Source organism: Silurus meridionalis, chromosome 4, assembly GCF_014805685.1.
Source record: "Silurus meridionalis isolate SWU-2019-XX chromosome 4, ASM1480568v1, whole genome shotgun sequence".
Classification (NCBI taxonomy): Eukaryota; Metazoa; Chordata; class Actinopteri; order Siluriformes; family Siluridae; genus Silurus; species Silurus meridionalis.
The window spans coordinates 31,188,680-31,214,440 of record NC_060887.1 but is presented as its reverse complement, the minus strand read 5'-3'; the positions used below and the strand labels follow the sequence as shown (position 1 = coordinate 31,214,440).

General features: G+C 38.2%; 1 protein-coding gene across 9 annotated transcripts in view; it reads right to left on the bottom strand.

The window, feature by feature from the left end:
* LOC124385244 (E3 ubiquitin-protein ligase HECW1) overlaps window positions 1-24,296 on the bottom strand; it is a 100,552-nt gene extending 76,256 nt beyond the window's left edge. For 2 of the 9 annotated variants that reach the window (XM_046848438.1, XM_046848443.1), the window contains exons 1-5: window positions 24,018-24,105; window positions 9,302-9,484; window positions 9,088-9,205; window positions 7,460-7,766; window positions 7,260-7,367 (exon numbers count right to left, since the gene is read on the bottom strand). In XM_046848438.1, coding sequence (XP_046704394.1) covers window positions 7,260-7,367; window positions 7,460-7,766; window positions 9,088-9,144 — 472 coding nt within the window. In that variant the 5' untranslated portion in view covers window positions 9,145-9,205; window positions 9,302-9,484; window positions 24,018-24,105. Of the gene's footprint in view, window positions 1-7,259; window positions 7,368-7,459; window positions 7,767-8,514; window positions 8,535-9,021; window positions 9,206-9,301; window positions 9,485-24,017 lie in introns of those variants that run through there. The other 7 variants (XM_046848441.1, XM_046848442.1, XM_046848440.1 and 4 more) reach the window with 7 other exon arrangements.
* Window positions 24,297-25,761: the final 1,465 nt, after the last annotated feature.

Sequence of the window (25,761 nt, the reverse complement as noted above, 5' to 3'; positions counted from 1 at the left end):
AGCTAAGGGGTTAAGGGTCATTCTCAGGTGCACAAAAGTGGCAGCTTGCCACTAACTTACCATTTTTCTTACAGTACACAAGAGCTTTTATAGCAGATGAGACTTTAGCCTGCAAGATTATTATGTGTACAATATTCTCTATAGCAGATGGTCCTAAAATGTTTTTCCATTTTAAAAGATCTATGTTAAGTTTATCAAAATATAAAGAGTTCAGCAAGAGATGCTATGGTCTCCACTGAGCCTTGGAATAGACCCTTTTGCTTTTTTTATTTGCAAAATTTGTTTTGCATTCATGTGTTGGAGTCATGTGTTCTTTTACATTTGTCGAAGGCTTTTACTGTACAACATGCATTGATAGCTGGTCATGATGAAATCTAACTGTAGAATACTGAAGTGTGAGGATGTGGAAAAAGACTCAAGAAGAACAACACAATGTTAACAGAGCAATCACTTCTTTATTTATTTTCCAATTCTTAGCTTTTATTTTTCAATGTAGCTACTAAAATGCACACACAGCTCTCTGTTACTCATCTCTCTCTCTTTTTGGTTACAGCCAATCTTAAAGAACTAAAAGACAGGACTAAGAAGACTGGCTGTAACGAGTCACAGGTCAGGATCAATGCGTGTTAGCAGCCGGGCTCATCCGCCTCCACTCGTTTACTGCATCTAGCAGACAAGCTTATCCAGAGCAACTGTTTAAGGGCCCAACAGTGGCATCTTAGTGATGCTGGGAATGGAACCCATGACATTTCGATTAGAAGTCCGACATCTTAATCACTGAGTTTCCACATCAACTTTGTTTCTGATGCTTCTCCTCAAGGCATTTACATTACATTTCTGGCATTTGGCAGACACCCTTATTTAGAGTGACAATTATCTCATTTATACAATTAAGCAGTTGAGAGCTTTTGCCTTGCTCAGGAGCAAAGAAAGATTAGCTTGGTAGTGCGGAGAAATTAACCCACAATTATCCGATCCAATGTCCAACATCCAGCAAGCACTATCCTTGTCGCCCACAACTGATGCTTGCCCGTTCTTTCTCAACCAAACTAATGTTTAATTTTTAAAGCTTATCAATTATATGACTTTATTTTAACACTGGACTGGCACACCTCAGTGACACTTCAATACAGCACATGAACACTTTAGTGACTATGACACTGTGGACTACTAGAAATAAACCATATGGACAAAAGTATTTGGACACTTGACTTTCCCAGCCATATGTGATTCTTTCCCAAACTGCTTTCGCAAAGCTGAAGACACACATTTGTATAGAATATCTATGGTAGAGGCAGCATGAAAATTTCCATTCACTCAAACTAGAAGACCCAAACCTGTTCCAGCATGTAAATGCTCCTATGCACAAAGCAAACTCCATGAACATATGCTTTGCATGTGTTGGAGTGGGAAATCGTCTCTATGTTACATATGTAACCCTGGTTCCCTGAGGGAACAAGACTCTGCGTCAACAACGCTTTGGGAACAATTTCACGTTGTCCACACTCTGAATCATGTGTGTAATCAGTCTAATGGAAATTCACCAGTGGGTTGATGTCATGACCAGGAACCTATAAACCGCACATTAAGTGAAACCAGTGCTAGCTTTGAAAAAGGGAAGGAAGCGCTGAAGGGATGCAGGCAGTGTGGCATGGAGACGCAACATCTTATTTCCTCAGGGAACCAGGGTTACATACGTAACCTAGAGTTGTTCCCTTTCAGGAACTCGAGCTGTGTCAACAATGCTTTGGAAATAAGAGTCATGGCCAGCATCTCAGGCAATTGATATGCCATGTGTGATGGGGTCTTCCTTAGAGACCAGGTGCGGAGCGGCCATTCATGACCACTCCCCAGCCCTGTCGTAAGCATTATGTGAAGACCAGGAACTCGCAGCACAGGGCCTGAGACAGGAACCTGGGAACTCTCCACACATCTAAGGCACGTAGGACTCGCCATGTGACCTTGATTGTACGGTGTCAATTGCCCTCCAAGAGAACCCTTGGGCTCTGAGCCACCACTGGAGAGGTCTCATGTGCAGAAGACAAAGTGGAATCACATTGGACGCTGCCGCCCTCAGACCCAGCAGTCTTAAAGCTTCTTCACAGTGAGTGACTGGCCTTCCCTCACTCTCGACAGCCATAAGGATGGATTCGACACAAGCGAGGAACTGTGCCCGCATAACGGTCAAATCCCATACTATGCCTGATAGGTGGTTCTCAGTAATGGAAAAAGCACACTCTTTTTGTCGTTTAGCCATAACTCCATTTCCCACATGTGGGCAAGAATGACATCTCATTGCCGGACTGCCAGCTGCTCCAACTGAGCCAGTATCAACCAATTGTTAATATAATCTAGAATGAAGACTTGCGAATGTGAAGTCTCGTGAAGGTGCGGGGTGAGAGGGCAAGATGAAACGGAAGGACCTGGTATTAATAAGCTTCGACCCTGAAAAGCAAACCTCAGAAACTTTCCATGTTTCATGACCAGAGCCTGCTTGGGCCCTACCAGGGTGAGACATACCCTGTTAAACCGTAGCGGACAAGACTCGCAGGGACCCATCAAGACACATCTGGCAGATCACTAGATAGTCTGTTCTCTGGTGTGCCTAGAGCCAGAGCTATGCCCTGGTGCAATTCTAGAGGCTTCCTGAGAGGCAGCAAACCCTCCAATTCTGCTGCGGTACCGGGCGGAAACGGGGAGGGCATTCACTGGAGCTGGCCATGCCCTGAAGCACTGAAAGTGGCAGGATTAACAGACCAGCTTCCTGAGTCACCGGGGCAGGGCGGGCATCGTATCCTGAGGTGCACAGTGCTCCTTTCTGGGGGAGTCCCCAGATAGTCCTGTATCAGGACTTTTTGGCTGAAGCTCCTCTATTGAAGGTTATGATCCTCAGACCTATCAACTCACAGGGCTTCTTGCACCTTTTTGCACCTCACGATGCTGGAGGTGCAGGGTTGTGGTTGGGTCTGTGCCTGCCGAGCTTGGTGGGCAGCGCCGGGGTTTTTAGTGATGATGCAGCACCTGGGGAGAAATAGCTAGCCAGTGTCTCTACAACCCAGAGAATCGTCCCATAAACACAATTATTTTTTTAAGGGATGGGCTGAATGAGGCTTCGCTCAAGACTTGGACACCTCGGTAAAGGTCCAAAAAAAAAACAAAAAAGAAGGGGCAAACCCTGGCCTGGTGGCAGTGACATGGGTTGCAGAAAGCGCTCATCAAGCTTACTGGATGGGTGAGCTTGCTGCTGACCGGCCGGACATTTATTATTTTAATTATTATTTCAAGCATGGCTTGGCATGGGCCACTACCTCTAATAGCTCCTGGAAGTGCACTGGGTAAGGGGTTGTCTCTGAGGCTTTGCAGAGCTCCATCCCTCTCACCTTCTCAGAGGGAGAGAGGCAGAACTGAGCACAGGAGGAAACCGCTGAAATGCATGCTTCCGAACCTTGTGACAGAATGCTTTTATTGAATACATACAAAAAGCACATACCATATTTATGTCAGGGATCCACCTGCCATGTCCCCCTCGGAGGTTCTCACGCTGCCTCTATCTGCCACTCTCAGCGTTAAACAACGGCACCTGTTCCTCATCATGATTCCCCTTTATAAGCTCCCGTTCCGCCTCGCTTGATGTCGGACCTACTAGATGGCTACGGTGATCTACCTGGTTCCAGACTGCCAGCATTCCCTGCTGGTTCCTGTTCCTTCTTCCTGTCCCACAGATTACCCTCGCTTTCCGGATTACCCTTTCCATATGGATTATACTTTCCCGAATGGATTGTACTTCCATATCGGATTAAATGAGCATTACAGACTCAACCCGCATCACAGTTTGTAATGCTCCCTGTCCTTTGTTTATGTACTGAATACTTCAAATAAACATAATAGAGTTACTTCCGCTCCCATCGCGTGGTCACTACACTGACAATTTATGACCAGGTGTCTGCAAACTTTTAGCAATATAGTGTATCTTTGTCATATACATACCCACCCTTTTCTGTCTATATATTTTTGCATATATATTTTATAGTATATTGTTTAGGTTTGCAACAACTAATTGATAAAATCCGATAATAATCGAAAATGAAATTCCTTGTCAACGAATGTGGTTATCGATACATATATATATATATATATATATATATATATATATATATATATATATATATATATATATATATATATATGTGAAACCATGTGAAAATTATATAGTTATATAGTTTAATGTAGTGTTATTGTGTAAACTGCTTGTTTGCTAACTTCAGGACAGTCGCACTAGATTTGTTCTGGCATGGCTCATGAGCATCAGGTTGCGCAATTAGCTTACTCGCGACATAGTGATGGATTCAATTAAAAAGGTGCGAACAAACATTAATCTAAAAGCAGCAAATAACAGCAGCAATAAATGTTCACATTTACGTTACTGTTGTTGTTTTCAGCAAATGCTCAACCAACGCATATATTTTTCTTTTTTTTTTAATGAAGCCTGTCAGCTTGGTGCATTTTTCCATTCCATTCTCTTTTTATAGCATTTGTCCACTACAACTGTTAACTATCTGTTTTCAAACGTGATTTACTGCAGCTTTAATACGTTCAAATGCTTGTTTTCAATGTTTGTATATTTAATTTATGCATATGTCATTAAATTATAATAAAAAATTCAATTATATATTCTAGATGCTTATATCTTTAAATGATCTGTGTATTTTTCTTTAAACAAAAATTGTCAATACAATGTTGTATTATATTTTATATAGATTTTTTTTTAAATCATGGTTGTTAACTTGCCATTTGCAAAATACAATGCAAATGTTGATTTACACAGATTGCTTTACCTTGCATACTCAAACAGCATGAGTGATTTTTTTTTACTTTTTAACAAGCAGCTACTATAAACTTTAAAATGTATAAATTAAAGATGAACTCAATATGTGGCTTTTGCATTTTTCATGTACACTTTTATACATAAATACCCTGAATTAATGTTCTATATAGTTATAATAAGCAAAACATCTCATAAAAAAAAAGATTTCATTCGATTAATCAAGAAAATGTAATCGTACGATTCCTAGTTTATCAACATAATAGTTAGCTGCAGCCCTAATATTATTATTATTTATAGTATATTTGTTATATTGTTTTATCTTTTGTTATAATTTATACTTTTATATATACTTTTATACTTTATATTTTTATTAAGTTTTTTCATATTCTATTTCTATTTACATGTTGGACAGTTGTAAAAATCACTTCACTATACTCAGTATGAATGTGTATGCGACAAAATTTGACTGATTTCATTTGAAGCAGGGGCGAGCCATTGCATCACAAAGTCTCATCGATGGCATAAAGTTATAAGAATGAAAAACCAATTCTTTAGACACATTATTGTCTCTCATCTATCAATTTGCCCATCCTGTACATGCACTTAACCAATCTGTTTCTACGGTTATTTAAAAAGATTTAGTTTGGGGGGGGAGCATGATAAGCCACTTTGTTCACATTAAGCTATACTGTATACCAACAGCAGTATCTCACATGCACTGTATGTATGAATGTATCGCTGAAGCATGTCACTCAAATTAGAGTGTCACTCTAAGAAAGCGTCTGATATGAGAGCAAGTGATAGATGGCATGAATCTACGGTCTGGGCTAGAAAGAATTAAGCACCATCCTCATTTTGATATTATTCTGTGTAAAAGAAAATGGTATACATAAATAAATAGCAATAAAAAAATGCCTAAATAATGTTTTACATTTTTTAGTAATAGCAGTAAATTTAATATATTTGCCAAAATATAAACTGAATACTGAATTTTTTTCATCTTTGTTAGAGAGAGGGGCTGAGTCATGCTAGCTCATTAATACTAGCTCCCTTTGACTGCATAAAGGAATTCTCAGAAGTGTTCCCAAAATGTAGGAACCATATGCCCTCTAAAAATGGCAAGAGCCTAATAAGCATTCAGAGCACACAGTGTGCACAACCTGCTCACTGAGCATGCCACATCTGGCCCAGTGTCTCCTGATAAATGAGGAACAATTTCCTGTTTGAACCATTTACCGTTAGCACTTAGGAGGGTCATGGCAACAGATAGCTGCCACAGCTGAAGACATGATAATGCAATAATCTGACTTAATATAGGTTTTACTTTAGCTTCCAGGCTCTCTAGACAAAACAATTATGGATTTTTGTATCGTTGCCAATCCTTTCTGCACGTAGGTTTACTAGATACTGTGCTAGATTGTGTTATCTGTATGACCCAATTGCATTATTGCATAATTTTAAAATAGCATCTCTGCTAGTCTGGCTAGTTAAACTTTCACTAGAAGGTCTAGAGGGTGTGCATTTGATAATTTTTTTTTTTTTATAAACATTGCTAAGAACAGTCTACTTTCACAGAAATTGGCTATTTGGTTAACACTGAGGAATGTCTGTGATTGATCATCTGCAGAGCCTTTTGCAATATTATGTTACTTTCCTTCAAATTAAAACTTGAATGACTTCTAGAAAGGATATTCCTGTCTTTAATCTTGTGACTATATCTTGCTCAAGAAAGCATGATGCATTCTGGAGTGTAAATGGATTCTGAAGATTCTAAAGCTTGTGGCTGGAAAATGTGAAAACTATATTTAGAGCTAAATTATGGGCTCTAAATTATGGGACTGAAGTAAATTAAATTCACTAGTTCTGAAATTCACCTCTAGTATTTTTTTATTATTTTTGTCCTATGTCCAAATGGCTAAACCAGTGATATGACAGCTGTAAAGATCGGGTAAGCTGTCTGAAATCGCATACATAAACAAACAAACAAACAAATAAATACAAATAATTAAAAGAATAACCACACACTATTTGCATATTCAAGACACTTTGCATAATAATAATGTAGCTATGGTAATAGTGAATAATAATAATAGTGAATATTAATATAAGTAATTATTAATTATATATTTATATTTATATATCATATTTGTAATTAATTATTCTAACAAAATGCAGAAACACTTGGAGAAATCAGGTAGTAATTTTATACATTAAAGCCAGGTAGTAAAATATGTTTTAATCATAAGCTGAATTCCTTTATTCTACATAAAATATACATTTAGAGATTGTTTTTCTTTGCATTATGTGGCACATGAAAGAGGGATGGATACATTTCACTGCTAAAGTTAATACCATACTGCCAAAAAAAAAAAAAAAGACCATCTCATCTGATCTGCAAAATGACTGATCGAGAGAAAGAGCAGGATATACCTACACTCTATAAAGTATGAGCTGGCATCAATCTTCCAAACAATCTGCCCTTTATGTGATCCATTTACCCCACGGTTCTTGTAGTCCAGAAAGTTATCTGAAAGAACCTCATCTATAGAAGAAGAGAGAGTGCAATTTTTCATAGTTGGACTCACAAAAATGCTAATTGTTTCATAATAGGCTGCTGATTGTCTGAAGTCTCACCAATCAGGTACATGCCGATCCAGTCTCCAGCATCCACCTCCTCTTTGATGTCCCAGCAGATGAGGATGTCCTCCGGCTGTCCGATGCTGTAGATGGAGGTGCTGACTGTGAGGGTGGAGCGGCTGTGGGTTGATACCAGGTCTGGGTCGCTGGAGGATCGTGGCAGGGCTAAGGGGCTGCTGGGATCGATGGTGGGGCATTGCTCAGCTGTGAGGCTATAGCGTGCCCTGTTTTTACATCGCCGATGGTTCTGGGAGCTCCGTGATGGCGAGGACATAGCAGTCAGAAACCTGCTCTGGTACAGGTTCTGCAGGAGAAAAATATATAAACAGAAATGCCAAACATGTCATAATGATGTCGAGTCCATGTCTTACCAGAGAATGTACTCACAGACTGGTGAGAGACAGAGATAGTGTCTTTACACACAGGCCATTTAGACTAATTTCCATAGATTTAATGCAAAGCTTTATGTGGATAGTTACTATGGGTATGGCTGTGACCCTGGCATTGGTACATGTGACCTAATTGGCTCAGAAAACTGGTTACATCACTTTGTGTTATTTGAGAGCCTACAGTCATTAAAAGCAAGAAATAAATGCAGAACAGCTGGAAGTACCAACTGTCCAGCAGTGACAGTAGAAACCTTACAAGATTTTCAAAAGATATTTCTAAGAACAGGAATAAAAAAAAAAAAAATCAGAATCAGTACATAGATTCATAGAAGATGATTCATAGATTCATATAAGATGTAATGATGCCTTTTGCATGCTTAGAAAATGTAAAATGGTTGTGAAAGGAAGTCAGGAAGTCAGGAATTGTCTCAGATTTTGATAATCTTGTGACCAAACACTGGATAATCTTGTCACCATTTAGCTTTAGGATCCAGGGTTGGGCTTGGGTTAGTCATTTTCTTAGTAGAGATACTACTAAAAACAAATAAATTTTTAAGCTGATTGTCATCTTCAAATGGAGATTTAATTATGAGTAATTGGGGAGAAAAATGTTGCTGGTCAAATAAGAGATAAGCTCATATAAGTATAAACGTAAATACTTACACTCAATTGTGTACAATTGTGTGCTTCTATATTTGTGCCAGTAGATTTGTTTTGGGTTTGAAGAAGAGCTAAAAAAAGGTGTAATTTTCAGTTGCTCAATATTTTTAACTGTATAGTATCTTTGGTTATTGTATAGTCTGAATAAATTTTTTTTTTGCTTGATATTAGTTTCTTGTTTATAGAACTGTTGTATAAAAGTGTTTTTTTCCCACGACTACCTCAATTCAGTGCTACTCCCAAACATCTGCACATATATATTAACATAAAAGATAATCCTATACTCTTAAAAATATTTTTTACTCAGAACAATCATAAAAAATAAGTTCACTGCATGGTGGACCGTGTATTTTCGGGGGTATGACTAATGTCATATGAAAAGTTCTTTCACACACACACTCAAACCTGAAACCATGTAACTATTTGAGATATAAGTAACTCTAATTAGTAAATGCAGAGCTTTTTTTGGAAACAACAATGATTTTACAACCTGTGATTTACTAGCATTACCTTCTGAACATGATGTTAATTTTGTCTTGACATTCACAAACTTTGGTAATAATTTGAGAGCTTGACCTTTAGCAGACTTTCCTTGAAAATTAGGGCCAATCTCAAAAGAACACTTGGTTCCATGCAAATGGAGCGTTGTGCAAGAAGACAAGTGAAAAAAGAGAAATTTGTTCAGAAATATCATCTGGAAAAAAAACACACAGGATGAAATGATTAGAGATAATGACAGCCAGAGACACAACACATCAATAGCGCTTAGAATAAAAAGCACAAATCGTACCTTTTCTCTCTCTTACACACATTCAATGTAGAGATGACCCGCCACTAAACCTCGATGCACACATGATGTGGTGTGAGGTAAAAGCTGGGTGAGGATGATGAAGATATCTTGTGAAGAGCACTGACCTTAACACCACACAGGTGCAGCAGCATAATGACTCGCCAACTCAAAGCACATCAAATCCTGAAGAGAGGGTCAAGAGGTTACTTACGTACAGCTTCCCACCACACTGTACACATGTCTGATGTCTTTCTCCACATTTTAACAGCTCTCAGAGCTCAGTTTCTAGGGGAATAGTTTATTAAATTAGCAGGAGAGGGTGTTGTAGATCATTTATCTATGGGTAAATAGTATAATAAATCCCATAATTATTATAATATCTATCCCAATTCCTTTCTTTTGTCACAGAAAAAAAAACATTTGTAGTGAATTTTAGTGCCTTGTGCTTAATCCTGATGGGTGGATTATTTATTTATGTAGGTTAATACATTATTCTGATCCACTGCTTCAAACTAACAAACGAATGCTTATGAAACACATAATGTGCAATCATACTAACCCCCTCAGTCAGTTCTTAATGCATCCAAAATCAAAGGCCTTGCTTTTACATGCTTCAATAAAAAAAACAAAAACATTTCAAAACTAATAAGAGAGAAAAACGTACGCAAACATTAGTCTGCGAAGGAAAATTAGACAGCTGCGATAATACACTATGCCATAAGTTTGGCATGTGCTTCCTCAATATCCTTTTCCACATTTGATCCCCATGTGTTGTTATAATACTCTTCACTTTTCTGGAACGATGTTACTAGATTTAGAATGTGCTTGTAAAGATTTGTGCTCATTCAGCTACAATGGTGTAAGTATATTTAGGTAATGTTAAGGTGATGTAGGTGAGGTGAGGAGGCCTGGGGTGCCATTGGTGTCATTGTTCCAATTCATCCCAAAAGTGTTCACCAGGGTTCACCTTATTGATGCAACCTGTTCTATGGTATGGGAGATTGAACTCCAGAAAAGAGAGGGGCACAGAGAGGGCCTGAGAGCCCTACTTTCTTAAGAGAGGAAATGGCCAGGAGGAACACTTAACATCTTAACTGTAAGTACCCTCCAAGATGCCTTGGCCAAGGGCTCAAAGGGGGGCTCGGACAAAGCCTCCAACACAACGACCAAGTCCCACAAAGGCACTCCAGGTTGCACCCAGTGATTGGCAGAGGGGGTCATGTAACGCCGAAATTGGAGCCAACCCTTTGCCGAACTGCTCCTGAAGGAATTCCAGGACTGAACCAACCAGGCAGTTAACGTGCCTCCAAAGCCGAATGAGACCTGGACCAAGCAGAGGAGGAAGGAGAAAGGGGGAAGCCCGTCTCCGAACCTTCTGCGATATCCATGAGCGAACCACGAGATGTAGGGGTGCCCTCCTCAAAAAGAGCCTGCCGGGAGCTGAGCAGCCTCATAGGCTGCTCCCAAACAATCCACACACAGGCTGTGTGTATACCTTCCTGTAATAAAACGGGGGCAGGGAGAAGCACACGGCTGAAAAGTGTGCTTGGTTTTCTTTGATGCCTTCATGATGTGGAAGTGGGGGCGTGGCTGAACGCCGGTTTGTGAATGGAGGGCGAGGCCGGGAGCAGGGAAGTGTGGGAATGACACACCTGAGGGGAATTCTTACTAATTAATGTTCTCTCTCTTGCAGTGATCAGGGGGGAGCATAAAAGAGGAGCAGGAGCACGCATGCGGATGGTGTGTGTGTGCCTTATAACTTCAGCACTGAGCACTAAAATAAAGAAATAAAAGCATTAAACCCGATCCTGTCCTAAGTAGTGTTCCTTTCCCCGACCACCATCAGCTCTCCCACACTGATCATCATCACTGCACACCTCAACATTGTTTATCTGTAATAAATGGACATTCGGTGCCACCCAGATGAAGATGGGTTCCCTCAAGGCTTCTTCCTGATGCCATTTTGGGGAGGTTTTCCTTGCCACAGTCGCCATCGGCTTGCACATCAGGGACAAACTTATACTTATAAAAAATACTTTTTACCACATCATCAGTGTAAAGTTGATTTTAAACAATATTTATTGTTAAAAGCGCTATACAAATAAAAATTCATTGAATTTAATTAAAGAAATAACCAAACATTGTAGTGCTTTAATAAAATGCATATATTATCATGGACATGTAGAGAGAACTATTTTTAAATAATAAATAATATGTATACATTTTATAAGTTGAAGATAAGCTGGGAGTGACAAGGATGAACAGGATTAGAAACGAGTTTATTAGACGGACAGCGCATGTGGGACGTCTTGGAGACAAGGTGAGGGAGGTGAGATTGAGATGGTTTGGACATGGGGTATATCAGTAGGAGAAAAGAGGAAGGCCAAGGAGGAGGTTTATGAATGTGGTGAGGGAAGACATGCAGATAGTTGGTTCGAAATAGGCAGATGTAGAGGACGGGGGGGTATGTGGACGGATGATCCGCTGTGGCGACCCCTAATGGGAGAAGCCGAAGAAGAAGAAGAAGAAGAAGAAGAAGAAGAAGGTACATTTAATAAGTATTTTATTATTTATAAATAGTTCAAAAACACTAAGCCAACTGAATTATGGCATGATTTATTTCTGTAATATTTCTTTTTAAAAGTATAAAAATATAAAATTTCATAAAATAGGCTATTTTTTCTTTTCTTTTTCTCTCTAAATGTAAATGATAATACACTACGTACATGTTTGTTTATTTCTTTATCTCTTGAAAAGAAACTGATTCGATTTATGACCATTTTGCTACAACATACAACAATTTGATTAAAGCATTTCATTCACTGTGTGAGGAAATCACACATCTGCTGTAACCACTATGTATAAGTAAAATAAATAAATAAAAGAATCAAGTAATGTACACTCCTGGGCAATGGCAGCATTATGGAATAAAAAGCCAAGGAAGGCAAAATATCAATAGTCCTATTAACAAATCATTGGTCAGAATATGACAATAATTGAAAGTCAGCATTGATGAGCTTTAAACAGTGGACGAGAACTGCCATATTGAATTTTTACATCAAACCATCATCATTATTTTACTGTAACGGCTCAATTACAGGAATATCACATCTCATCTTCCACTTTTTTCATTAAATAATGTAGTGAGACTGGTCGAGTGTAGGAGAACCCTTTCATCAGATAACAGTGCACTTTTTCTCGGACATCGCCGAGATCTAATTTGATGTCAGTTTCTTTACCTGTGAATCCATCCAGCAGAGCTTTGAAAGAGACTTGGGTCTGTTTTTATTGATAGTCGTTTCAGAAGTGATACTTAATGTAAGCCTGTTGTTCTTTTTTAATCTGCTGTATAATTAATTGTTGTATCGTTATTTTATCTAGCAGTGGTTTGGATGCTAAGCATTCTATATGTTTTTATATATTAAGCCTTATAGACTGTGTTAAGAATGCTTCAGGATGCTAGATTTTGTATGATCTGGATGAATGGGAAAAAACAGCTATTTTGTTCTATAATTATTTAGAGCTCTGTAAGAATGTGTGATATCAATTAATAATCTGCTTAGGTTTTTACTACAATTATTATCAAACCAAATAATCCAATTTAGTGTAATTAACAATACATTTACAGGCATGGCAAAACCAAATGAGAGTATTCTGCAATCCGATACAAGATGTCAAAGTGACTGAGATTCTCATTTCAATTGTAATATGTCCTTTTGAATTTTTTTTTAAAAACTTCACTTGTGGCAGAGATACATGAAAAAAGTAGAAACTTTCTGCTTTTTTTCAGTATAGTGTGTAACTTTCAGAAATGTCTACCGTAGAAAGTGTCAAAATTTCACCCGTTGTGCAAGACCCACTCTATATCCAGTACAGCAACCATATAGTCTATTCAAATAATATGAATGCCCATTAAAATATGAATATGAATGCCGTTTAAAAATGCACACGAAACATGACAGAAACCTCATGTTCAACAGACCAAGAACAAGCTTCCTTAATCTGTATAAAGCAATAACAAACTCATTTACTATAAATAACAAGCCTTTGGGGCTTTTAGAGTGTGCTTTGTATTACACAAATCTAACATTCCTCGAACGCAGCACATTACACCCTTTTCCCTGTTGTCTTTGTTTTTCATTCCTCAATGCAGTTTCACAAATTGCAGGCGAGCAAAATGACATTATAAAGTGACCTACAGTATGTAGTGTTTCTCTGTGGGGATAAACGTGCACGAAGCATATTGTAAAAATAGTGCCAGTGCCATAACAGCTGAAATTCCATCAGCAGTGAGACGACGCTCCATGCATCAGTGTGTCACACTTGGGGATGGATGGATGCTTTCTAACCTACTAACACTTTGAGTGCAATGATGCTGACTGCCTTCAGGAATCTCAATATTCTCAATATTCTCAATATTCTCTTACCACCTACACACAAACATACAGACTTGCTCTTGCACACAGATATAGTTCTGGGGTAAACATAAGGAGAGATGAACCACCTTGCCATCATCTTAATTACACTACACATGAAAGGAATGTGCAGTCACATCTATTCCATCATCCCCATTGGAAATCCTTATTCTGGAAATCCTGGCACGAGGCACCGAGGACATCATTAGCCGAAGAAGACAAGCAGCCATATTCCTGCTCCCTCTGGATTATTGAGACTTCTCAGCAAGCAATCTCTGAGGGAAAGGAAAACCCGTTTAATGTGTCTGCTTTGCCATAATTATCACTTCACTGATTATTCAATGTCTCCTGTTACAATAATGAATCACATCGAAGGTTCAGGGTATTTTAAGGCTTTGTATTCACAAGAGCACATCACGTCTAATGGATAATTAGCACCACTCTGTGCTGTGGATTCTCCAGTAACCTTAATCTGCTGCCTCTTTCTTCCCAAGTGCTTGCTCTGTTCTTTTCTTTGCTTCCTGCATGAAAGGGATTTCTTGCAAAAATCTCTAGCAGGTCTTAATTGGAAGGTAAATGCTCATTAGATTGTATACGATGCTGTAGACTTTTAATGGTTTGTGAATCTTATCGTCTCGGGGTAAATAGTCCTGTTTGTACGCCTCATTTGAGGAAGATGTCTTTGTTTAGAGGGTAGAGCTTCTGTTCATTTATGCATAACCGATTCAAACAAAAAATAGAGAAAATGCTATTATTTAAAAAAAAGACCATGGTACATGAAAGTTTTTTGCTTCTTAAATAGTTTCTGCATAGAAGTTTTGCTGACTAGGAAACAGTTTAGAAATAAAAGAATTTTCAAAGAGCAAAAACTGATAAGGTTCTAAATGTGTTTTTTTTTATTTTTTTTTTTTATGTTTGACTTTAGCAATAAATGTCACCAGGAAGAAGAAGAAGAAGAAACAAACAACACTTGAACTGAACCTTTTCTAGTAGATGAGTGATCATAATATGATATGTCTGCAAAAAAATAGAGATCATATTCCTCGAACTATAACTGTCATTAAAGATATAGCATTATAGCTATAGCATTTAACAGCATTACAGTTTATGCTTCTATTTTTCTAAATGTACTCGGAACACTTGTGACGAAAGCTTTTCCAAAACATATGCAAAGCCCCTCTGTGCTCAGGACAGAGTATAAATGAGATGGCATCTACAGAATTGTCTAAGTCAGATAAGGTCTAAAAAGGAAAAAAGGTTTCCCCTCTTTCAAATTTTAGTCATGTTTATCTCTCGTATTCCCCGTTCCTGTCTCAGTTCTTGTAGCAATGAAAGCCATATGCTCTTTTTTCCCCATGTGCTTGTCACTGGTTTTATTTCTCAATTATATACATGTATACTAGCATTGAAAAGAGGGGAAACCGTTTTTCCTCTTTAGACGTTATCTGACTTAGACAATTCTGTAGGTGCCCCCTGGTTTCATGTTTCCTGGTTTTGGCCCTTCCCAGTTTTCCCTATCTGAAGATAATGGCTTTTCCTCATTAAATGCCAGATAACTATTTTTTTTTGTATTTGAATTTATATGAACATTGTTAGAATTGCACATTTTGAATTTTCATACTCCTACTTACATATATTACTTGTGCTAATCTCAACATATGTGATGACAAATATTGTGAGGACCCCCTTCTATACGGACATATATCATGAAAGAACTAACCACATATCTTCTATTGAAGTAGGCTGCCTCAGATCCCTCTGCCTCTTATGTAATCATGGACAGACTCGATGATGTTGGGCTCTGTGGGGCCCAAACCATCACTTCCTTGTTCTTCTCTATACTGTAGATAGTTCTTAAAGACATATACATAGACACATATATATTTTGGGTCATAATAAAAATAAATTTGGGGCCAATCAGATGCCTCTCACATGGTATTGCATGATAAAGTATGTGCCTGTATTTCCCAGCATTGAGGATACAGTTAATATGTGGAAATGCAGCTTCAAACTTGCAGGAAACATCCACCATGCATCAGTGTTGCCTCAAGATGCCCATTATTGTGCCACTCTCCAGCCCTTCTGCAAACAATGTGTCTCCTGCTACACTAAAATATTTAAAATGTTGACTCATTTGTCTAGAGCAGGGGTGTCAAACTCAAATTCACAGTAAGCCAAAATTAAAAACTGGTACAAAGTGGCAGGCCAAACTCAATATTTATTGAAAGTGCAAGTGCAAGTGCATCAATGTCTGGGGTTAGGCTCTGAGCTGAGGAAATCCTCAGGATTGAGTGAAGATGTTCATCAGTGAGACTCCTGAGTGGTGTTTTGTTCATCTTCATCAAAGAGAACAGTTGCTCACATAGATATGTGCTGGTGAATATAGAGAGCATTTGAGCAGCTTGGGCACAGAGTTGGGCAGTGTGTCGGAGAGGAAACATGGAAACTGTGCAGCACACACAGAGACGTACTTTGACTTGAGCGTGTCACTACACTGGAGTTCAATCAGCTCCATTTGGAGGTTAGTTGGTAAACTTTCCACGTCAAACAACAAACGGATTACTGAGCAGTTAAAATCTGCATTTCTGGGCTTTAAAGTTGGCAAATCGCCGGGTAAACTCGGCGATGAGTATGCATTCTGGGATTTGTAGTATTAGCGGTGTATGCGTTATACATTGGCGGGTCAGCTCTAATACACATTTGATATGATCTCGCGACCAAATATAATTACACTATTGGCCAGATTTGGCCCGCGTGCCTGAGTTTCACACCCCTGGTCTAGAGCACCTGCTGGCATTTTTCTGCACCCTAGTTATAAGGTTAATACATTGTTGAGACACAAAACCCTGTTTGCACATCAGAGGTGTGGCTTTCTACTGTAATTCTTTTATAAAGAGCACTTATGGCCAGACATTGAAGTGTGGTTATAGAGGTTTGTGCCTATTCATTTATAAGGATGTTAGTAAAGTCAGCTAATGATGTGGGGTGAGTAATCCTGGGGTACAGTCAGTTTTCCAATAAATACCGAAGGCGTTCAGTGGAGTTGAGATTAGAGGTCTGTGTGTATGTGTGTGTGAATCATGATAATCAATAATAAATCAGCAAAACAGAACTGCTGGTCATCCCAGGTGATTCATCTCCAGGTCAAGAACTCCAAATAACACATCATGACTCTCTGCTCTACCCTTTAGCCACTGCTTGTATCCTTGGGGTAACTACGGACAATGAACTGTCCTTCTTCCCACATGTCGCTAAAGTGGCTCGATCCTGTCGATTTCTTCTCTACAACATCCGGAGAATTCGACCATTTCTGTCCACACAGGCTGCCCAGATGCTTGTTCAGTCTCTTGTCATTTCAAAACTCGACTACTACAACTTTCTGCTTGCAGGTCTTCCCCTGAACGCTATTCGTCCACTGCAAATGATCCAAAACGCAGCTGCACGGCTTGTGTTCAATCAGCCAAAGATCTCCCACACCACCCCACTGCTGCGCTCCCTTCACTGGCTTCCAGTAGCTGCACGTATCAGATTCAAAACACTGATGCTTGCCTACAAGGCCAAAAATGAACTAGCACCATCTTACCTCAGTGACCTCATCACATCTCGCACTGCACCACGCTGTCTGAGATCCTCCAGCACTGCTCGATTGGTACCACCTTCTCTCAAAATGAATGGTAAGTATACTTCAAGGCTCTTCTTTGTTCTGGCACCGAGGTGGTGGATTGAACTTTCCCTAGATGTACGTACAGCAGAGTCCCTGACTATCTTCAAGCGACGCCTGAAGACCTACCTTTTCCTGAAACACTTAAATTAGCACTTTCCAAGTTTGCAGAATTCAAGAGTTATATTTATTTTAAGTTTGTAATCTGGCATATTAGTGTAGATTTATTCATTACTAGAGACTCAAAGCACTTTGCGCTCTGGATAAGGGCGTCTGCTAAATGGCGCAAATGTAAATGTCAATCATAATAAATGTTACATTGGCTGATCATTACATTTATTATCAAAAAAAGTAATGTTCTTCCTCCCTTACTGTGTATATATGTAATATACAAAGTACAGTTTACTGTTGTTGCTCATGTACAGCATAACAGCACATCACTCATTCTTTAAAAATGCATAGGGAGTGTAACTAACAGAAATAGTCACAGTTCTGTAAGAAAAACAATCATCCTCTCCGCTATATAGCACAACACTTTTGATCCCTCCACTTGAGAATGTGCTAAAACATAATGAGCAAACTGGGAGAGTAGAGTAGTAGTCAAGGCTCTGGGTTACTGACTGGAAAGGTGGGGGGTTTAAGCCACAGTATCACCAAGCTACCATTCTTTGGGGCCTTGAGCAAGGACCATAACCCACTGTGCTCCAGGGGTGCTGTAATATGGCTGACCCTGTACTCAGACCCCAGCATCCTAACATCGCTGGAATATAGAAAGAAAAAGATTCACTTTGCCGTAATGTACATGTGACAAGTATAAAGCATCTTTCCTTCTTAATATTTAGAGCAGTTTTGCTATTTCTGATTGGATTTAAGAGTTTACCGTTGGGTACAGCCACAAAATGCCACTACTATGTCACCCAGAAAAAGATGAGTTTCTTTGTCAAGATTTTTTTCAAGGCATCTTCCTTAGTGTAATCATTTAAAGGAACTTGGTCACATCTGGCTTGCTTATTAGATTTCAAGATCTTTATCTGGATTTATGTAAAGCTGCTTTTTGATAAGTAGATTAGTTTAAAATATGATATAAATAAACTTCGACAGGCTCATCAAAAGGATAGATATAAGGATTTTATTTATTTATTTTTGTTGCATGAGATATTTTGTGATGATTATACAAAGAAAATGATAAGAAAAGGATACAGCAGCTTGGAATTCTAAAGATATCCCAATGCATGTTTTTGCTTTACTTGAAACCCTAACCATAACCCTGTGTCATAACAGTCATAACAAGACAAGGATGCCATGACAGAATTAACATAGTTCTCTACATAATGTTAACATGATGTCATTCATCATAAAAGTTGTTATAATGTTTGTTGTCATCCTGTCAGATTACAATATTATGACAGCTGATGCCACAATTGTAACTTCATGTCATTGGTCAAAATGCTTGACGGCACATGGGTTACACACATCACTCTGACTTTATATGAAGGGGCAGTTCTCCAAAATGTTTGGAACAACCTACCTGCTGGGTTCCTTCAAAAACTGTACCTAGAAGTACGAGTTTACCTAAAAAAGAATGCTAGAAATTTCCAGGCAAAGGGTGCCCACATCAAATATTGATTTGATTTGGATTTCTCTTCTGTTCATTTACTTTCCATTTTGTTAACTGATAAAAATATACTAGTAACTTATATTTTTTAATGCATTCATATTTCAGATTTTTCACAAGTGCCTTTAAAACTTTTTTGAGCCTTAAAGTAAAATTGAGTAAGAAGAAAGCTGACACTGGCTTACAGACACTCCCTGTTGAAAAACAATACTTTATTGCGTACATATCCTTTCAGCATGCACACTAATAGCTCCTCAGACCTCACATCCTTGCCATCTAATGTTTATAAATAAAACATCATGAATGTTCATATACTTTAAGCTTGTTCCTACTTCTTCTTCCCTAATAAATTGCATTTTGCTTTTACAGTACATAAGTACATAAGTGAGGCAACAAAGCAGTTCTGGTTGAATCAAAACATTCACTTGGAGAAATGATGCAACCCCCAGAACATTACATTACAATTTCACAGGAAGGGAGTGTACTGAAGCATCACAGTGTTTGTGTTCGAGTGTGTCTGGGTTGCACTGTTACATATATAGGTCAAATCTTCTCAGAAAGATGGGTTCTTATAAGGTTATCAGCCAGTACCTCTGCCACACACTTCCTGTATCTCTGTATGGAGCTTTCCAAAAGATAAATTATGTTTATTGCACACAATAAGTGTGCAATAAAGTTGAAGTGTCCTTTCCAGCACATTTTCCTGGGTTAGGAGGGAAAATATGAAAGGGAAAAAAGGTGTGCAATATTGCTTTTAGACTGCTTGTTGTCTGTCTCTGAATGGTTTTCTAGACTTTTGTTTTTTGCAGTAAAACTATTCTATTGCCTTACACAACAACTATTACAGTAAAATTATTATTATCATTATCATTGTAAAATGAGGCACTTAAACAACTGTCGATCAGGCAAACACTATACTTGCGGTTACTGCAGAAGATTAAACTTAAGAACCATAAGGATGGATTTGGACTTTAATTATTAGTAACAGTTAGCTACAATGGCTTGGAGCGACAATTGAAAAATATTACACTCATGTCTCTATCAATGAGCAATTGACAACCTCAACAATGATGGAATTATGACTAGACATTCGGTGTCACCCAGAATAGGTTGGGTTCCCTTTTGAGTCTGGTTCCTCTAAAGGTTTCCCAGGGAGTTTTTATTATTTATCAATGTAGCCAATGGCTTGCTTACAAAGCTTAAACTTAGGGGCTAATTTTTAAATGTATGATTTAAAGAGAGCTGTTTTAAGACAGTGTCCATTGTTAAAATATTTTTCTAAAAAATGTAACTGAATTTAAATAAATACCTACACACAAGAATTTAAAATATTATTCCAGAGAAAAGCTAAAGTAAACTGTATTTTATATATTTTAAGCTGCGTTGAAAAGCTGCTTACTTATGCTTGTTGTATGTTATGCGTCCACAGCTTGGGATCATATAAAAGTAGCCTCATTGCTTAATTCTGTCCTTTCCCTCCATCCTTCCAGGCAGCAGTAGTCCTACTAAATACAGCATCTTTACTGTAGATACTGTCTACTGTATAACCCAGAAAATGTATCTGTCATATACCGAAATTCACCACATCATCAATCTGGGGCTTTAAAAAACACTGACCAAGTAAAAACACTAAAATTGAACAAGTTCAATTCAATACAATCAAGCAATAAAGCATTTAGATGCCATGTTCATTATAAACTACATATATTCAATGGCAAAATTGAAAAATAAACATTGCACATAATGACAAATAGCTTTTTTCCCAAATCAATCCTATACGCATTTCCTTCTTTAAATAACTTTATGTGGCAAAAAAAAAAATATTTACATTAACTTCCATAATGCTTGAAGCAGCTTTGTAAAATAAACATCAGTCTCTGGAAATGCTAGGCAACTTTCTTGCTTTTGAGTTGTTTAGAATCTCTTATGAATATTCTTGTATCCCTGAAGGAAGCTTTGAGCAAGGTAGTTTTCTTAAATATAACTCTTGTCAACACAGAAATAGCCAAAGAAAACACAAAAACATTGTTTTTTTAAGTGTAAATTCTACTGACGTTCTACCTGTGGTCTGGATTCTGACAGGGCTTCACAATGCACAGTGCTCAGAATAGATGATCTTGAAATGCATGAAAGACTGGCCCAAGATCCCTGTACAAGTCTCTAATGCCTTAATTGCCATGACCGGAAGAGCCTGAGTGCTGTTATTTTCTGTTCTCTCTTAGGCTTCCCTTATTACTGTGAAGCTATTGTGTTAGGGTTATGTAACTATTACACAGAGGGGTAACCATTAAAAAAATAAAATTAAAAAAGAGTTTAGAAGAAGTATACAGTGCTTAAAACATTCTACATATGTAAAGGCTCACATCACAAAGTATGTTTTTTTGTATAGTCTTTTGGTTATTAACATCAAGGGTTCCAAGAATATTGCAAATGACTGTACAGTGTATAATAAATATATAGTCTATGTATATTAACCTTATGCTAAGACCTGGTAATACATTTTTAAGAATGGTTTAAAAATTTGAGAATCAGTGTTTTTTTCTAAATAACCAGTCCCAGTCATCAAATGGTTTAAGATTAACTATTAACTTCCTCTTAAACTTTGTGTAAAATTTAATAACATTTCAACACAGGTTCTATAACTTACAGTACAGAACAATGCGTCAATGCTTTTTTTTAAACTGGTTTGTTATTTAGCTTGAGAAGGGAATCTGGAAGGGCTGGAAAGTCACCCAATTGTAAAATAAACCTGGTGCTTTTCCTTAACACTGTGAAGCTGAGATCTAAACCAAAACTAATACCTACAAAAGCAAATGTTCACCTTATTTACCACAACATAGCGATGAGTGACACATGATCTAGTAGAAAATGTTGACACTGGAAGGTCTGCATGACATCAGAGAGATGCACTTTATGGCCACAGGTTCTTCTCACTTGATCATCACACCCATATGCGCTTGTTGAACATCCAGTTTCATATTTTATCCCACTTTTGTGTTATAATAATCTCTGCTCTTTAAGTAATGCTTATATTGTGTTGGACCTCCTTTTGCTGGTAATACAGTTCTGACTCCTCGATAATGAACAGCAATAAACTTCTTCAGCAAATTTAGCTACAGTCACTCATCTGTTGGATCAGACCACACGGGTCAGTCTTCGCTCCCCACGTGCATCCATGAGCCTCGGCCGCTCATGACCCTATCGCCAGTTCACCACTGTTCCTTTCTTGGATCACTTTTGATATATACTGACCACTGCAGACCAGGAACATCCTACAAAAGCTGCCGTTTTGGAGATACTCTGACCCAGTTGTCTAGACATCACAATTAGGCCCTTGTCAAACTCGCTTAAATCCTTACGCTTGACCATTTTTTTCTGCTTCTAACAAATCAAGTTTAAGGACAAAATGTTCACTTGCTGCCTAATATATTCCACCCATCAACAGGTACCATGATTAAGAAACAATCAGTGTTATTCACTCACCTGTCCTAATGTCATAATGTTATGCCTGTTTGGTGTATAGTACAAGCTACAGCTTGGCTAATATTAAAAATTCTGTATATTATGTGTATTCTGAGACAATATAACAAGTCCAATTAATTGACAATGCAACAAAAATGTATATAAAATCTATGGGAAGACAAAATGTAGCAGTTTTTTGTGAATAAAATGAATTATATCACAGTTCTGACGAAAGATTTTAATTGGTCAAAAGGCATCAAGCAATATAACATTTGACATCCTGCTTTTTTGCAACAGTTCTAAAAGCAAAACATTTTTTTGTTACATTTTAGACATAGTAGAGCTACATGCTTTGACATGCTCTGCAAAAGCAAACAGATTCCAAATTAGCCATACTCAGACTTTATAGTATGTTGTCTATCTGGCTTATATCGATTTTCTCCCAAAGGGTGAAATTTCTTTCTGGTGTTCTTTTTCATCTTTATCTGAAGAGCTCTCATATTTTAAGCCAAACATTATACTCCTGAAAAATTTTGTTTGCCATGTCTGCGGATGATGACACTGACACCATTGTTGTAGCTGTTTCAAACTAGGAAGTGGAATTTTATACAGCAAATACAGACACAATGAAATCCCCTTGTGTGTTATAATAAATATAAACACTCTTGTAGCATCACTGCACCAGTGAAGTTAGTAAACAAAACTAATTTGTGTATAATTTTCTAAAACTGCAGGTCTGACAGTTGTGCCAGCTGAAAATGAGAGAGATGTATTAAATGTTTCTACAGTAATGGCTCGTTCATTTGGATTTCTATACCAGATGCTTCATGCAATCTAAATCTAAAAGAACACATTTAACACATGTTTCTGTCTCAGTAAGCCGCTTATATACTATACATGTACATATCTCCAGTATCAGCACTTTCACACCCAGCTAGTGAGTTTTCTGACACAGAATAGTTTTCAAAAGCGATAAATTTGTGATTTGTCTCATTTTATCCTCTTATTATACTACAATAGAGAACAAAAGACAGGCTGGTGACAGTGAATGTGTATAGCTGTTATAAAATAAGCAAGGAATGTTTTTTTTTATGTAACTATTGTAAATAGATGACCACATTGTAATAGAAAATAATAAAAATAATTTCATCTTTGCCAAATGGACGTAATATTACATGAGTTAAAAAAGGAATAACTAGGACATATGTTGAAATCATAATAAAAACAATAACTTTAGCTACACCACACCAACTAATGTTTATTTTCCTGTAACAGCACACATTGTATTGCAATAATCCTTCATAAAATAATAAAAATTACAAAATATTCAATCCCAGTTTAATCAAACTTTACCTGGCTTCCTTGTTACCTGGCTCAGGTGTTTTATGCAGTAGCTAATAGCCTATAATATCTTAAGAATAATCAGGTTATGAGCCCTTTGGCTATCCAGCCTGTGGTTTCTCACATGTATAAGGACCTGGCGGTATAGGGAAAGCCTTGCATTTGCTGATATTTCACGGTGCCACGGAGTGATTTAAAAATAAATGCTGGTGGGCGACTTACCTGAGAGAATAAAACCTGCCTGTGGATCATGCTCTCATCACTGAGCATGCTGTGAACCACGCGCCGTGCTCCCCATGCTCATGCTTTTAGCCGTAGGTTCCCACACGGAAGTGAACACGGTGCAGCGCTGTGATGAAGACGCTCGTGTTGCCGCTTTCTCCCCATCTGCTCACGTTCACTGGGTACCATGGACAGCAGCCAACCAGATGCCGCGCTTTGACTCCGCCCACGCCGCAACGTGAACGCCATGGTCGGGAAAGGATGCCGTGATTTCCGCGCTGCACAAGTCATCTTAGCATATATATATATATATATATATATATATATATATATATATATATATATATATATATATATATATAACAAAACGTAAGTACAACCTTATAGTCTTATAGACCTTTTAGTCAAAGTTCAACTTGTACAATATAGTACATATTTACTGTCCTCTAAAAATAACTCGCAACAAATGTGAGTGGCACCCTAATTGAACGTGTCAAAACTGTGTCCAAAGTGTTAATATTTTGTGTGAGCACCACTGTTATCTTGCATGCACTGCTTAAATCCTCCTGTATATGGAATTTTCCATAGCTGCACAGCTTGTTGCTGAGATCCTCTTTCAATTCATCTATAATGACATCACCTAGCTGCTGGATGTTAGACACATGTCATTTCTCCATCTTCTGCTTATGAATGCCCCAAAGGTGCTCAATAGTGTTCAGGTCTGGAGACATACTTGGCCACTCCATCACCTTCAGTAAAGCAGTTGTCATCTTGGCGGTGTGTTTGGGTTGTTATTATGTTGGAAAACTGCCATTTGGCCCAGTTTCTGAAGGGAGGGCATCATGTCCTGCATCAGAATGTCACAGTGCATGTTGGAATCCATGTTTCCTTCAATGCATTGCAGCTACCCAGTACCAGCAGCACTAATGCAGCCCCAGACCATGATGCTACCACCACCATGCTTGATTGTAGGCAAGACACAATTTTCTTGGTACTCCTCACCAGGTTGTCGCCACACTAGTGGACACCACCTTTTTCTTAGTCTCATCAGACCACAAGACGTGGTTCCACTAATTCATGCCTAATTCATCCTTGGACAGGTTGTCTTCAACAAACTGTTTTTTGGGTTTACTTTTGAGCTAGCTTCAGAAGAGGCTTTCTTCTGGGACAATGACCATACATTCCGACTTATTGCAGTGTGTTGCGTATGGTCTAAGGACCTTCCACTTCTGCAACCTCTAAAGCAATGCTGCCAGCACTCATGCGTCTGTTTTTTTAAGCAGCTTCTGACCCTGATACACAGCACAAGGACCCAACTTCTTTGATCGACCTTTGCAAGGCCTGTTCTGAGTGGAACTCGTATTGGAAAACCTCTGAATGACCCTGGCCACTGCACTGTAGATCAGTTTCAGGGTGTTACTGATCTTCTCATAGCCTCGGCCATCTTTGTGGAGAGCAACAATTCCTCCCAAATCCTCAGAGAGTCTTTACCATGAGGTGCCATGTTGAACATCCAGAGGTCAGTATGAAAAATTGTACTCAAAGCACCAAATTGTAACTGCTAATACAAGATACACACATTTTTATGGTCCTGTCAAGCCAACAAAAACATGAACACGATGAATAGGACACGTGGCTTTGCAAAGTTACATGACATACAGCTGTTATCACTTAGGGTGTACTTACTTTTGTTTTGTTTTTAGCTATTTTGACTGTAATGGCTGTATGTTCAGTTATTTTCAGA